Genomic DNA, 17,733 nt, shown 5'->3' on the forward strand with positions numbered 1-17,733 from the left:
ATGAAAGTTACCACCTCGGTTACCACTATATCATTGAAGTGGCGGACTGCAAAATATTTTCATCTACGCCACCGAATTCTAGATGAAAAAGTATCTGTAGAATGTGATGTTTGTTTCACGATATCACTGAAACTTTACTGAATAGAGGCACCAATCCGAAGAGCTGAAAAATGAGTTTTCACTTATAACTTGAATATAGAAGAAGATAGAGGGATGCAGTTTTGGCCATTATCCATCGTTTGAAAATCATTTTTCCCTTGCTTTTACGGTTACAGAGCTGACATTCAATACAATCGAATTTTGCGTGCGGTGTTTTTTGCTGCTACTTAAGCTTGGAGTACTCAACTTCCCACTTCTAGCTGCCCGTATATGCATTTGCAGATCAGTATTTCGAATCTAATTGGATTCCTCAGATTCTCCGATAACCTATTGCCTAAATCATGAAACGTAGGTACTATCGTTCAGTATCCTTCTGAAACCTTGCCCGATGTATCGGTATCGAATGACTTGTTTAACGATAACCGACCGTGACCTCTCGTTCCATATAAGTTGCTGAAATTTTTCGGTGCCAAAATCTTCTGTCATTCACGTAGCCTCGCTAAGAGAACACGGCACGAAATCAAACCATGACCCTCGGCGGCTACGTCTTCTTCGTAGCTGTCCTCTTTCCGTGGCCCGATCCTCCGGATTGCACTTTCTAAATTTGCATGAACCGGCAGTTTGTCGATCTTGAATCATGATAGTCGACGGCGACCTAGGAATTTCTAGTATCCGCGCTTGTTGTGTTGTGCCGGTCAAAAAGTGAGTGAGTGTGTGAGTGGTCTCGTTTTACGGGGTTGGCGTATGGAAAATTATGTTGCTTAGGAAATCGGTGACCAATTTGGCGGTTTTTCATCATAACGGATATTCGGGTTCTTTAAATGGATTGAACGTGTTTTGGGTATGTTATGTTATGTAGTAACTGTGTCACTATTCTCACTCACTTGATGCTTCCTGAAGGTTTCGTATCGAAACTACTGAAACATTGATTATAAACATTTTCAAATTATCATATTCCACCGTTACGCCAAAAATAGGAAATATTTTAAATAAAAGACTTCCAAACCTTCAGCTTTGTTAATAACGACAGAGAAAAACTGATACAGGTAAATTCGGGTGACTTGGGACAGTCTTGTAACTTGGGACAATTACCCCCCTTGCAGATTTCTTCGTTTCTTACCATTTATGAGTAAAGGGACAAACTTATAAGACTGTGTAGCTTCTTTTCGGTTAGTTTAACAATTAATTCCTGTTGAGTTTGCTGTGACCAAAGCGTTTGAATTGACAGGAAAAATTAACGAATTCAGGAGAGTAAAAGCTCGATTTTGTATGGCCCTTATACACTATATGTGTTTCACTTTGTGCATGTGTAATTTTTTCTTTTGGATATGTGGGATATTGGAATATTAGATATGGCATGAAACAAGGTTGTTTATAAATCGAACGGCAACACGGATCTCATTCATTTATTTTGTTGTTTCATAGGGTGAATTGGGAAAATTGTGAATAGATACAAGCGGCGCATTGGCAGCAGGAAATATGCCGATTTTTCGCAAGATATTATTATTTACGTTATTTCCACAAAGAAATCACCAAAGAATGAAAGAAATCAAAGTACCTTTGTTTTGTTTAGTTTTTTTACATTTGTGTTGCAATATATTTACACTTACAACTCATTTTTCGGCTCTTCGTACTGGTGCTTTTATTTCGTAAAAAATCAATGATATCCAAAAACAAATGTGGCATTCTTCAGACACTCTTTCATGTAGAATGCAGTGGCGTAGTCAAAGATTTTTTTCAGTCCGCCACTTCGGTGATTTTTTTAAATATAAACTTTATGTTATTTTAACAAATTCCAGTCCCATATTTTTTTCTGATTCAGAGTATATAATATAGGTCGTATCTCTAATTGTTCTTCCAATAAAAAAACTCAAAAACTAGTTCGGTCAAGTGGGCAGTTCATTTTCATTGATAATATGATAATGAACTTTATGCTCTTATGTTGTGTCAGGTTATGAGCGATTTTGGAGATCACTTTTCTTCTCGGATATCCGAGAAGATGCTCTAGAAATGAGGAAATTTTAAGAATTTCTTCATATTCACCTATAAACCTCTACTAGTAGTGGCACAGCCTTATTTGTGAAGGTGTTTGAAAAGGCTGTGGTACTGGTATTCAGATTATTTACTAGTTGAAAAGGTTTCGGAACATATTTAGTTGAATCCAAGTTTATAAAATTTCCTGAAAATGATTCATTCCATATTGAAAAAGCTCTCATATTAGTAATAATAATGAGATTCATTCTTTGAAATCTACAAGGTTGTTACAATTTTAATATCTGAATAATAAACCTAAGGAAATCCACTAAGGACAAAGCCTGTGTCATTTAATAAACTAATACAATTTAGGAGCATAAAGTTCATTATCATACTATCAGTGAAATGACCTGCCAACTTGACCGAACTAGTTTTTGAGTTTCTTTATTGGAAGAACAATCAGAGACACGACGTATGTTATATATTCTGAATCAGAAAAAAATATGGAACTGGAATATGTAAAAATAACACAGGGCTTATATTAAAAAAAATAAAAATTACTACTACTACTATATCACTTAAGTGGCAGACTGAAAAAAATATTCGACTACGCCACTGCATTCTACATGAAAAGGTGTCTGTAGAATGTAACATTTGTTTTTCGATATCACTGGTACTTTAGTGAATAGAGGCACCACTACGAAGAGCCGAAAAATGAGTTTTCACTTATAACTTGCAAACAGAAGAAGGTAGGGGGATGGGGTTTTGACTATTAACAATCTTTAGAAAATAGAGGTAGGAAATGTGCCATCCATTTTTTCCTAGCTCTTACGTTTACAGAGCTGCCATTCAATCCAATCGAATTCTGCCCGACCTGTACATATATTTTTACAGTAGATTCTGGAGGTCAAAAGAAAAATTTTTCTATGTTTTTCTATGCAATTTCTTCCGATTCAGCCCAGATAAAAGGATATAGCCATCTAAAGTTTTCATAATGCTCTAAACCACTCGTGGAGAAACAAAATTCCCTGCAGAATAACAATTTATGACACAACTTTTACACAGTTGCATTCAGCCAAAGTACCCAATTTTTTAATATCAAATTACGGCGCATTATACGAGAAAATTTGAAGAAGACTTTTATTTTCCTAAATGGTCAGATATTCATTAGTGACCTTTCAACCTTATTTTTATGATATGTGACTTACCATTATGAAGAAAATTTTGTATTCAGAGAAGATTCATCACATCAATAAAAAACTATATTCCGTATATTCCATTATACAACAATTCAAGCAAATATTGTGCATGGATGAAGCAGGAGGACGCTTTATAAAATATGTAGTACTCTTATTAAGTTTATTAAAAGGGTGATTACATGAGTCGACATGAATCATCCTATCCTAAAATGCCGCTCGAAATGCCTGCATGCCAGAAAGATCCTTGAAGACAGTGTTAATATCGTTTAATATCGAAATCGTTAAATATATTTCTAAATTTCAGTTTTCGATTTCTGAAGTCTCCTGTCCTATATGTGATCATATAATTTTTGATTTTGTATTCATTGAAGGAAATGATACAAAAATAACAGAACCGTTTTCCTGATCAAGATCATTTTTATTATCCAGAATACTTTTGAAATTTTGATACTGAAAATGAAGAAGTAAAATGAAAAAAAAAAAAAATTCAATTTAAAATAATATAAAGCTAATACATAACCTGATTTTAATATGTAGCAGAAACAAAATTCCTGGAAGAATAGGTCATATGACTCTCAAATTTTCGATAACCTTACAATGAGAGAACGTAACACATTCGTACTACAAATCATGAGTCTAACAAATTTTCTTTTTGTTCTCCAGCCTGTAAGAGCAATGAGCATAACTAGTCCGGTCAATAGCCAGCAGACGATTTTCCTTATTTGAATATCTTATAATCGTAAATCAAATTTACTGCATGACGATGAAAGATTTATATTATATTATTCTTCTAGAAGGAGTCTGCACACATTTTGCGTCCATCGTGGGTACAGTACAATACGCCTACGTTCTACGGACCTTTTCGAAATATATTATTATAAAACTCAATTGGTCATTGGACGCAAAAACTGATCATTTCGATAGCTGAATGCAATTGAGAATATGAAGTTCTTGGATTATTGTTAGAATCTGCTCCAAATTGTACTCGCATCCAAAATTTAGAACGTCGATATTTCTTGTCTAAACGTAATTCTTAACTTCTTCTTCTTAGTTATTTTCCAGGTGAACTGTCCAGTTAGCATTTTGGATTGTTGTTGAATTAAAATTATCAGCAAATGATAAAGATGGTTTTTGAGGACGTGTAAAAAGGATTGACTATCGAATCCTACTTCAAAATTGGGGAGAAAATAGAAGGAGAGTGGAAATATTCTTAAATGTTCCAGCAACTTCATAGAAGTATCCCAATGTTCCTGTAGATGTAGATTATTATCAATCTTTCTAAAGTACTGTTTTGCGATGTGTTGACGAAACAGATATGAAGAAAACTTCCAGAGTTATTTAGCCTCGTATTTAGCAATAATGAAAATATAATGACAGAAGCTCCACGAACCGCTGTTTGGGTTTTATCTCAAGTGGCTGGAGTATCTGTTGGCATGTGCCACACGATTTTGAAACAAAGGCATCAATTTGTTTCCATAAAGATAGACATGTTATCAGAAAATTGAAAAAATTTATTATATGGTATCCTTGCAGCATCCAAAAAAATTGGAGTTTGGTATGCGTCAGTCGAAGGCAAATTGTGGTACCTATTTTATTTGATGAACGTTATGAAGGAGCCTGCCTTTTTATAGCTAAATTTAATTTTGATAAATTGTACAAGAGTTATTTTCATGTAATTCAGTTCTTCAGTTGGATTTTCAGTAATGACCAAATCAATTCAATATTTATAGAGAATTAATAAATATACTGAGATTCTTACTGTGATTTATTCGTGTTAATGAAATGGGTAGTACTTTTTTACAAAAAAAAAGAACATAATACCACGATCCATTCAAGATTCATATGTCTCTTACGTATGTCGCTTATCGTAAATAGTTGAGGATTGCTGTAAGCTACAGATCACTAAAAACGTCCAGAATTGCAATTTTTCTATAAGCTTATGAAAAATTACAGATTGTCTTACAGATGAAAGCAGAATACCATCATTAGTCTGAAGTACCAAAATTAAATTACAGTTCTCAGGCTTTTTTCTCTTTTCTTTAATTACTTTCACCTCACTTAGTACATGAATGAATCCTAAATAAGAGGACCTTCCAAAATTTGCAATAATATTTATATTGGATGTCCCATAGGAATTTGAAATGAAAAAGTTGAGAGTATTTTCACTGAAATCGGAAGTACAGTAGTAACAAATTTTATAGCATCAAAGAACTATGCGTAATTGTTCTTGGCTGCAAAGTTTCGTCCCTTTCTTTCTGAAGATATTTACTTGCATTCATATTTTATCTCAACTGTGCATACACCGAATCTCAAACCCTGTATTCAATTTCCGGATCTTCTTCGACACACTCGTTTACAAAAGTATAACCTTCACTGTGACTCTAGGTGTGAGGTAAGCTTCACTTTACTGGCATTAAACGTTCCAGAAGTTACGTACCCTATTTAAAAAACAGCCTGTATGTTTAGTGAGACCACCTATATGACTGATTTCGAGTCATCTTAATTTTTTTAGGAATATATCCACTGTCTGGATCCCTTCCATAATTACATTGATTTACCGGTCCGCCTTTTCGGTGTACTTGACATAATTCATTAATAACTAATTACGCTTCTGTTCAGTAAACAATAAACAATATTGTTCGAAGGAAAGTCAATTGCTGAACACTCCTCATCCTCTGACGAAAACAAAAGATGTCGAGATTGCGGTAGATCTCGATAGTATGTTTCGCAATTTGTAATTGGTAATTGCTCTGGATAATAGAGGTTGTCTCTTCACGTGCAATTTGTTGAGTATAAATAACATCTCCTTTTGTATTGAGGTGCATTTTATTGTGTACCGTTTAATTTGCGAGAAAACGTTGGGAAATTAATTTAGTTTCAATCATGGTCTTTCTTTCGTGCTATGGAAGAGTTGATCATCCGTTTGTTCATTATTGGAATCGAGCATAAAAAATCATCCTGTAATTATAATTTGTCTATACAGGGTTACAGCGGGTTTCATAAATCTTTGATTGTGCGATCAACGATTTGACAGTCACTTGATTTCTGAAACGAAATCACTGACACCTTTTCATTGCTGAATATATTGAAGAAGTAGCAATTGAGAATAATTTAATGAACGTATAAACATCATAATTTGATTCGAGAATGATATTCTGAATGATCATGACTGAATTATCGATTGAAATCAAATTGACGTCTGTTGGCCAATCAAACGTTGATTCCCTGATCAGGCTTTATGAACCCCGAGGTGAGTCTTTGACTCGTACAAATATTTTAACAGTGGATTCTCGAGGTCAAAACAAACACTTTTTTCCTTTACCATGTTTTCCGATTCGGGTCAGTTTAAAAGATACAGGCTGTTAGAAGACCATAAAAAATGTTATTTTTACATAGTTCTACCTCACAAACGGTTTTATCGAATGAAATGAATTTCAGAATATAGTTTTTCATTTATTCGATGAATATTTTTCGAACACAAAATATCACCCAAGTTTTCCAGTTTTCTCATTATGACCATTACCTACCATAAAAATACCAAAAATTCAAAGAACCCAACTCTTGAAACTAAACTGGTCGCTATCTAATGATTATTTGAACGTTTTGCAAAATAAAAGTATTCTACATAAATATTTCCTCGTATAATGCGCCGTTTTCGAGTAATTTGGTGTTCGAAAATAAAAAATATCTGGGAAATTCGAAAAAATGGGTGCTTTGACCTAATGCAACTCTGTTCAAAAGATCCACAGATATAGCTAGTTATTCTGAAGGTAATTTTGCTTTTCTAGGGGTGGCACAGCTCATTACGAAAGCTTCAAATGGCTATATCTTTTTATCGGAAAAAATGGTATAGGAAAAAAGTGTTTCTTTTGACCTCAAGAATCTACACTAAAATATTTGTACGAATCAAAGACTCACCCTGTATACAGGGCGTTTCATAAACATTGCGAACAAACTCAGGATATTAATCTCTGAGTATTTGGTGTCGGAAAGGTCCTGCCCGTAAATGGATCGTTTCTAAGATACAGGGCTTTAAATCTTTTCCAACAACAAGAGCTGGAGGCAGCCTTTTTCAACAATTTTGCAATTTGAAAAGCTTGTGGATGTTATCAAATTCCTTGTTCGAGTGCTCTAGGTACTCGAGTATTTTTTGAATAACAAACGGTTTTCAAATTTTCCTTGAAAAGGGGGTTATACTAGACAAAAATGAAGATACTTTTTTGTTTTAAATTGAATGAGAATTGTAGAAATGGACCTTATTTTGAAAAAATCACTGGCGTACTATTTTTTTTTTGTTCTTCAAAAATATGAAAAGTCGATACGCACGCTACTGTTATTGCTGAAGACGAGGTATTCAACGTAAAATAATCACCTTAAAGGTAAGCGCACATACATCGGCATCGGACGGACGGCATGGAAGGAACGGCACGGCAGCGGCGGAATTTTTATGAAGGTATCGCACATATAACATCGGAATCGCCGGAGGAATAGATAAGTTGCGAATATGTCTTCAAGCGGTGAGAAAGAGCGTTTGTTCTGGAGGAAGAAGAGTTTCAAAAGCGTAGACGAATGTGGATACATGACATATGTAAAAAAGGAAGGATTTTGGAGAATATGTTTATTTATTTCCGGACTTGATGAAGAACGAAAAAAAAAATGGTTGCTATAATTTCTGTCACTTAACCCTTTCCAGCCCGAATTATTATCCGCCCACTGAAAAAACTCAACAATAATTATGTACAAGAAGTATACTAAACACATTGGTGAGGAAAAAAATTTTTTTTTTAAAGTCTTTAGTAAAATATTGACTTGATGGCACTTTGGAATGAATAATAAATAAAATTAGTAGAATCAAAGAGTTATATTATTTATTTACATGAAATGAGGTGAAACAACTTTTATTTTTTGTTAGACATAGGGCAACTTTACCGTTTACACAGATATGGCGGAATTTTGGGTTATAATAACAGTAAAAAAATTAATAATAATCACTTATGCACGTGGCTTTTGGCGAACCGTATTGCCGACTGAACATAAATTTCTCCTTATCAAACTTCTGTATCTGACCCAAATTTTGGTAATGTCATCTGCCAATGAACGATAGATACAAATCATACAGAGCTCATTGTGGAATAGCTTTCTGTTCTAATGAAATGGACACTGTTAACCCAATGATGCCATATGGCATCATTGGGCTGGAAAGGGTTAAATTGTACAATTCATTATAATTTTGTACGCGCAGTATTAAGTTCTCCTGAAAACTCGTGCTTCTGCCGTGAATTCGTATTTCGTATGACTACCCGTACAAGCCGCTGCATGTAGAGACTTGGAAAATGACGCAGATGCCGCGGCAATCTCCGATTGGTATAGCACATATGTCGGGATCGGCCGGCACAGCACGCATCGGTCGGAATTTGATTCTCGTTCCTCAATTCCGTCGGATGCGATGCGATGCGATGCCTGCCGTCCGCACATATGTGCGTTGCTCCATTCAGTTCCATTGAAAGTAATTTACTCCGATGCGTACCGTCCGTCCGATGCCGTTGTATGTGCGCTTACCTTAAGAGAGGTCTAAACCTTTTTTGTGGTCAGTTCAAAAAGAGAAAATGAATATCTTACCTCAGAAACCACTTATTTATATGGGATTTTTATTATAATTCAATTCAATCAGTTAGTCATCTCGGAAAGTCAGAAATTTATTTATTCGTCAAAAGGAAAAAAAAATTTCGTTGAAGAACAAAAATATTCATTCATGTTATTAACTTTCCGGGTTGTAATTATCTCTTCTATGAATTTCCACATGAAGAAATTTCTCGAAAAGTCTCGCCATTGGCTACTTTTCGTATCCTGGTGAAATTGAAAAAAGCCGTTCGTGTTGCCATCTTTTCGACGGAATTGGAAACTATTGTAATATTCGTAACTTCTACTTATCGTTCAAAGGTTCTGGCAATACACCACATTCTGGTAGTCTTTTCCCCTTTACGCCTTATACGGATGGCGAGAAAGTCCCGTGGTATAAACTCCTCTTAATGGGTTGTATATTTTTTCCGAATCTCGTTCAAATATCCTCAAGCAGTTTGTGAAAATATCTAAGAATTCGGTATTTATTCAGAATACATTCAACTTGAGGTGTCTTGCAATTAATTGTTTTTAAATTTTGAATAGTTTTAATTCTCAACTAACCATGAACCATGAACCTTTCAAAACTACCTTCAATAGTAGTTGTGAGAGCATACGTCACCTCCTAGTGACTGAAAATAAACAATATACAATCTATGTGTGAAATTGCTCAATGCGCAACAGCCGAACAATAAAATTATTTCACATCATTCATCTGAAACATGAGTAGCGTTCATTAACTGCTTTAAAAAAAGCGAATTTTAACAACACGATAAACAATGGCTCCCACGTATGTAACTCTTAATTACGGACGACAATGAAACAAAACGGAATTATCACCTTCCTTTTACCGATCGACCCGAAAGTGAGACAAACTTTCGTTTGCTAGAAGGCGAAGTTGGTCGGAAGGAACTCGAGCGAAAGTAACAGTCCTTTTATTAATGAAACGATAATAAGAAGACTCAGACACTAGTGTCGATGCAGAATGAGGGCATGGCACGTCAATGTGGATCCTCACCTCACATTGACGAATTCTGATATTTTCACAGGACGATTTCGAGCAAAATCGCCTTCCCCGTCAAATTTTTAATCCACTTCTTGTGATCTACAAACGTTCTCTATCAGAGATCGATATCTTTTTTAGCCATATTTTTTTGGGGAAAAATTTCAAATTTTGACCCTTAAGCAATATACAGGCTGATTTTTGTGTGACGTATTCGAGGAAATAATTGACTTGAAGATTCGAGGTTCTGATTTTTGTTTAAGGGGACAGGGTGGGCAAAATTCGTTGTCTACTGAGTGAAATTCGAGAACTATGGCAGCTGGAAGAAAACGGATGACACATTCTCGAGCTCTTTTTCAGAGAAACAAAGAATGGTGAAAACCGTTTTTGAGTTATCAGCAAAAAATGAAACTTTGACGATTTCGAAAAGTTCTCATACACCTTTTTGTCTTTGAAGTTACAGATATCAAACTTGAACCTACTACAGGCACTTTATTACGTAGCATCCACTGACGGGCACCAAATATTTTTTATTGCGAAACATTAGGCTAACTTTCATTCTTTTGAATGCAAACTTTCATTGAATTTGTTATTGAATTGGAAAAAAGATTCTGCCAGTAGAATCTACATATAAAAGTGACTAAGAAGGTTAAGATTCAGATCTGTAACATCAAACACAAAGAAGTTATGGGAACTTTTCGAAATCGTCAAAATCACAATTTTCGTTTATAACTCAAAATCTAGAAATGATAAGCCAGTTCTGTTTTAGATTTGGATAAGTCATGAAAATAGAGCTCGAGAATGTGTTCATCCGTTTTCTTCTAGCTGCTATAGTTCTCGAGATCCCCTCAGTAGACAATGAATTTTGCCCAGGCTGTACATGAACTTGAATTGTAAAATATTTTCAAGCGGAATCTACTTCCGGTTTTACCGGAAACGAATGTAACTTCCTTCTTTCAAATGCAACACCCTGTATATTTATGCATATTCGAATTCTTCGTTCAATTCTACACTGATTTGATGTATGATATGCGCAACCACTCAAGCGATTTTTGAATTACAGCCTGATTATCAAATTTTTCGAAAAAAAGATTATGACAAATTAGTATCCATATTTTCAAAATCCCTCATTTCACCTGAAGAGCACGCTATTACACCGACCATGGCCAGTCCTAAGTCGATTTAGCGTAATTTTGAAGAACAATCAGCTAACGCAGAAATAGCATTTGTTTTATAATTCATTAGTGTATATGAATTGAAATTTAAATATATTTCTGACCAGGTTGGTTTGACATATATTTTTTTTTTCAAATATATATGTACCTACATAAATATCTCTTCGAATCATTGTTGAATCTAGGAAATTGATTTAATGTTTTATTTTTGATTATAAATTAATGTAAGAAGGATGATAATTTTTGAATACATCATCTTCACCTTCCTGAAGATGCTGCTTCGATGGCGAAACATTGTCCAATAAGTGTGTTGGTGAAAATTATGTTATTCAGTTTTAAGTTCAAATAACAGTTACATATTTATATTCGAAATATGTATTGCATTTTCATGCACATTTACTAATATGATTATATACGGTATTTCAATATTCAATTTTCGGGCTATATTTCCTGAGTAATTTTAAGACAAAAAGTTCATTCGAATATACAGGGGGAGTCTTTGACTGGTACAAATATTTTAACAGTATTTTTGAGGATTTTTGAGGTCGAAAGAAACACTTTTCCATAATGAGTTGTGCTACCCTTGGGAAAACAAAATTACCTTCAGAATAACTAGCTAAATCTGTGATACTACACATCTGTGGATCTTTTAAACAGAGTTGTATTCAGCCAAAGTACCCAATTTTTCAAATTACTCGAAAACGGCGGATTATACGAGAAAATATGAAGACAAAACTTTCAAATATTCATTAGATAGCGTCCAACTTAGTTTCAAGAGTTGGGTTCTGTGAATTTTTGCTATCTTTATGGTAACTAAGGGTCATAATGATGAAACTGGAAGACGTTGCTGATATCGAAAAAGAATCATCAAATAAATGAAAAACTATATTCTGAAATTCATTTCATTCGATAAAACCGCTTGTGAGATAGAACTAAAAATATTATTTTTTTGTTAGTTTTAAACAGCCTGTATCTTTTAAACCGAGCCGAATCGGAATAAATGGTATAGGAAAAAAGTGTTTCTTTTGTCCTCAAGAATCTACTGTTACAATATTTGGACGAGTCAAAGACTAGCCCTGTAGATCCGCGAACGCTTAGCTACGGAGCTATAGTTAAATGTACCATTTCCAAATCCCCAGCTCTACGAACAATACGCGGTTTAACATCCGTTCTGTTCCTGATTCCATTAATGAGCCAAGTCAATGGGATGCAATTTCCATCTTAATACGAGTTAATAGCTCAATGAGTCTGCCAGATGTTACTAACCGTGATGCAAACCTTCGAAATCTCGCTTTTTTTTAATAGATTGTTCAACATCGAAGGTTATCCGCTACCGTTCTATTTTCCTAAAACAATTTGAATTCTCGTTTAGATGAGGTCAATAATGAAAATTGAGCCGTCCTAAAGAGACATTTTCTCACGGTAAAATTTGTTGAATTATCGAGTTCAGCATTCGGAAACTAATAAGTGTATCCGCTCATTTGTCAGCGAGCACAGCGGTCAACAGGAACTCTTGAAATACGGTGAAATTAAATTACAGACCTAGATAGCAATGTTGGATTAAGAATCGATTCACTGAGCTCCTAATGTTCCTGGAAGATACTGAATAACATTTATTTACGGAATAAAATACAGATTTTCTCGAAAATTAGTTGCAATATCAAAATTCAAAATAATTTGAGTCAAAAAAGAAGTTAAAATTCTTTTACAATCGTATATCTGGAACAGCTCTATTTTCGACATTATGGCGATGATTTTTGTTGCTCTGGCTTCGATCTAATTACATTTTCTTTTAATTTTACGGAAGTGCTAACAAAAAAGGTCAAGGGTATGACATTTTTGAAGAGGCAATCGAATAACCTTTAAAACAAGCTGTCAATCAACCCCCTCCCCATTTGAGAAGGGTTGCTGTCATCACGCTCACAGGATTGATACAAATTGATCGAAAGCAACTCTATAAAAGGTCCCCCTACGACCTAAAGTTCACATCTTTTTGGGCAGAGTTATTAAGGGCAATATCTCTTCAATAGGGAATACTCCTTCTGACGAAAATGATGTATTTTTTATGAAATATCTTTGAAACGTCACATTTTGAAATAACCATTTCAACCGTTTCCAAAAAAAAATTATTTCAAGCACTTAAAAATTAGAAATAAAAATGGGTATTTAAAAATTAAAGCGTTTCATGTGGATTGCACAAGTTGGCAACATCGACTGAAATATGCCTTGATAATAAAGGACAACAAATACATTATCTTGATGAGATAGACAAAGATGGCTGTCTATGAAGTCTGCGACGAACGAGGAAGGTCGTAAAATTTTATGGGATTTTTATGACCGGTTGCAGTTGAAGCTCGCCAGTAAGTAGGCGCTTGTATATCAACATCTGTTATTTTATGAACAAGCTGATCGGACATTGTTCTTTTCATTGTCTTCTTATGCGCTGTTGCCAAATCGTAAACTCCGCACAAAGCGATTTAAATTTTAAAACCCCATATTTGAAGGATGATTTTGAATAATTTTCGCGGTGAATTTGAAAAAATTATGGATGAAACTCATAATTCAGTTTAAACTTGCATATGCAGTGATGACCCAAATTGAGGAGAATTCCCCATTGGACATACTGTAAATGATATAAGCCATACAACAATTGTTGCATTGTATCGACCTTTATTGAATTAATGAGTATTACCTCCACCCACCTATTATCATAAACATGTGGTAGCAAAAATTTTTTCGCTGATGAGTTCATCTTCAGTAACAATCATTTAATTCAATTTTAGATCTTTTTTTGTGTGGGTCATGTCCTTCTCCCTTCCATTTTAGGTATAGAGTTTATTATGTAACCCCTCTCTTTTCATGAGTAGAATCGACCGAAACAATAAAAAATATAGATTGTTATTTGAAAATCTTGTGTTTTAATGAATTCCATTTGTCCAACTTGATGACCTTCTCATTAACACCTTGTACGTTTTAAGAACAAGTAGCAAATATTGTTATGATACTACTAAACGGGAAAATTTAAAATGGTAAAGTTTTTTTTTTGGAAAAAACCTCCTCAGCAGAAATATTCCATGAAGTGTGACCTTCCGTTTTCACTAGCGAGAGAAATAATCATGTAGGTGTATTTTTGGGCACAATGAACAATAACGAAATCGCAGAACTTGGTATATTAGATATTCGGTTGATGAAGACAATAATACATTCAGCTTTCTCTATAGATGCCAAGACTATCAACGCCGCTGTAAACTACATGATCGCAGAACCTATTCTGTATTGAAATTTCAAACAATGATGAATGAAACAATGACGAGAGATGATTTTCGACGTCATTCTAAGTCCTACTTTCATTAAATTAAGGGGGAAATTTGATCGTGTTCGAAATTATTATATCATATCAACACTCGCAATATATTCTTCCTGGCATTAGGGACAACTTGAAATAGACGACTTAAGTATCGCAGATTACTGTTGATTAGATGAATACTTTGGACTGCATGTTGTAGCAGAAATGACTGCTATTCGGGTTTTGTTGAATTCTGAATAATTTCACCAAATAATTTAATTGTTTTTAAAGACGCATATCTAAGAAACATAAAGGGCCTTTGAGTCACTCACTTTTAGTTTTAGTGGTCAAAGAGAAATTGAATATCTTACGTCAGAAACCACTAATATATATATGCAGTTTTCATTATAATTCAATTCAATCAGTTCGTCATCTCGGAAAGTCAGAAACTTTTTATTCGTCAAACGAAAAAAAAATTTTTTTCCTTAAAGAACAAATATTAATTAATGTTATTAACTTTCCGAGGTAGAATTATCTCTTCTATGAATTTCCAGATGAAAAAATTTCTCGAAAAATCCCGCCATTGGCTACAATTCGTATCCTGGTGAAATTGAAAAGAGACGTTCATTAATTGCTGCCATCTTTTCGACGAAAGTGGAAACTATTGTTATATTCGTTACTTCTACTTATCGTTCAAGTGATCTGGCAACACCCCACATTCTGGTAGTCTTTCCCCCTTACGCCTTATATGGATGGCGAGAAAGTCTCGTGGTATAAACTCCTCTTAAGCCTTGTTCAGCTATAATTCAGCAGCTTAAACACCCGCTGCTGTGCTAATCTCGACTAAATTATTAACCTAGTCTGAACAAGGCTTTAGAGATGACAGAACCTGTTTTTACTTCAACGTCGATAAAAAGATAATTCACATTACATTTGCATGTATCGGACAAGTCAGGTTAAAGGTTAAGTCTGATGCTTGTTTTCTTGTCCCTTGTCCCAGAGAATATAAAATGACAACTGTGTGTGCGGCATAGTTAAGAACCGATACCGATAAATTGATCTGCGCTTGTCCACTTGCACAATCTAGTTCAAAACTGTTCCTGTAGGTACAGTAAAAATCGAGCGTAGATCAATTCATGGACCCTGAAATGAATCTGGCGACTGCTTTCTCAAATTCGGAATTGGTTCTGAACTATACCGCGATCTCAGCTTATATCATTATTCCATAACGAAAAATTTTCAACACTTTTTTGACTTTTCTTATTGGTGGATAAAACAGTGCTCAAAATTGATGATTGGCGTACATGTAATAATATAAAATAAAAAACAACTCTGTTTAAAAGATCTACAGATCTTGAGAGTCGCAGATTTAGCTAGTCATTCTGAAGGTAATTTTGCTTTTCTAGGGGTTCATTACGAAATCTTCAAATGGCTATATCTTTTTATCGGAAAAAATGGTATAGGAAAAAAGTGTTTCGTTTGACCTCAAGAATCTACTGATAAAATATTTGTTCGAGTCCAAGACTCATCCTGTATAAAGACCCCCTGTATGGTTTCGGGGACTTTTTCACATACGTTTTTAATTATGAAATTGAGTTATGGATTTATTTATGGATTCATGTTTTGCCTTCTTTGAGAGATGCCTTTCTAATCATTTATTCTCAGCGTAATTAAAAAATACCGTGAGCAGCATCGGTTGAATTATAAAAGAAATGGGTCGATAATTTTTCGGTAGATACTATAAAAATGCAAAAACATACCATTTCGGTTGAAAATTATACTAGATATTATCGTGTTTTTCTAATAGCTATTGGCTATTATTCATGTTTGTGAATAAGTGGACGTATCCAATTTCACTCATGAGGAAGCAGATTATTGTGGACGAAGCCCAAAATTTAAACGTCTACATACCTATAAATCACAAGTGTGACATGAAATACCTACTTACTCTTTCAGATGAAGAAGTTCATTTTTGTTAAATCTTATATCGAGAACAAAACAAACATTAGATACATATTCTCTAATGATTCATTGATTTAATTAGATTGATCTGTGGGGAATAAAATTCTGCAAGCATCAATCGGAGATAAATTCGATGAAAATCAGAATGAGCCATAAAAAAACTCTCGGACGTTGTTTTTAGTTCTATCGTTTCTGACGCAAGAATGCATCTACAGAAATTATTCAGATACAGTTAAACAAAGTTCAAAGTTCATTAAGAGGATTTCGATAGTAACAGAAATTTGACAATTTTCTGCCGCGAGGAAAGAATGCATGTTTCACACTCACTACAATAATTCCAAAAGATCAAAGGCTAATTTCACTAATGGAATTAGCTCTCATAATTGCATTAGTTAAATTGATGCGCATGTTATAAACTCAGTGAAATAATAATTTAACCATGCACCATTAGTTTTACCAATGGAATTCCCTTTGATTATAAATTCAGTGACAACAATATATAGAAAAAGGCCAATTCAAAGCCGATTGTATGAATGATGACGTAGAAGGTGGCAAGGTCAAGCTCATTTGACAGAACTGGGTCTGTTAGCAGTGATTTAGCATAGACAATGGGTAAAGTTATGAAAAAGACAAGTCAAAATAACTTCAACTATTGTGTCGAAAGTTTGTTTATCTAATTAATGAGTGGCTGCAAGTGCTGAAGTGGAGAGTTAGTCGAGTTAGTGAATTGAATTATGTATTCACCACATGAAGGGTCGCAAGGTACGCATTCGCCGAAACCAGGGATGATAAGACGTCTGTCGCCTTGCGTATCTATCATTCTGCCGTTACTTGCTTTGATATCAACAAGTGTGTCGTCTATCGAGACAAAAGACATCGAGATTCTGTTCGTTGTATTGTTACAAATATGAGTTATGCACGTTACATATCGAAGGTGAGATTTTTCACTGTTCCGAAGTGAATGGTATGCTTGTATATTGTTAACGAATATTAGCAAAAATAGTTAAAGTTTTACTACTCGAATACAACTAAACACTCTAAATAAATTCATTGTACAGGTTAGACGCTTCTTATGAATAGATAATACATTGCTCAAAAATTGAAGTGGCTGATTTGCGTACAGGGTGGGCAAAATTGGTGATACCTGAACTACAACTTTTTAACCCAACGAGATAGAGGAATATGAATGGCACATTACGGTCGTCTTTTTTCGAGAAACTAATAATGCCATCAACTGCCTTCCTCTACCTTCTTTTGTTTTCAAGTTATAGGCCAATATTAAAATTTCAATTTGGTCATCATCTCCGTTTCTGTTTAAGCTAGAATGTTGAAATTAAAACATTATAGAGACACTTGTTTGATAGCAATCCAGTGGCGTACTATGATTTTTTCCAACAGGTTTATTCGCTGAGCTAC

At 34.5% G+C, this 17,733-nt stretch overlaps 1 protein-coding gene across 3 annotated transcripts in view; it reads left to right on the plus strand.

The window, feature by feature from the left end:
- Positions 1–17,733, plus strand: part of LOC123312846 (serine/threonine-protein kinase N) — a 63,228-nt gene that overhangs the window by 7,704 nt on the left and 37,791 nt on the right. For 2 of the 3 annotated variants that reach the window (XM_044897374.1, XM_044897392.1), the window contains exon 1: positions 580–940. The exons of the other annotated variant lie outside the window; for it this stretch is intronic. In XM_044897374.1, the coding sequence (XP_044753309.1) occupies positions 854–940 (87 nt within the window). In that variant the 5' untranslated portion in view covers positions 580–853. Of the gene's footprint in view, positions 1–579; positions 941–17,733 lie in introns of those variants that run through there. 3 annotated transcript variants of the gene reach the window in all.

This window comes from Coccinella septempunctata, chromosome 1, assembly GCF_907165205.1.
Source record: "Coccinella septempunctata chromosome 1, icCocSept1.1, whole genome shotgun sequence".
In the NCBI taxonomy this organism is placed as follows: domain Eukaryota; kingdom Metazoa; phylum Arthropoda; class Insecta; order Coleoptera; family Coccinellidae; genus Coccinella; species Coccinella septempunctata.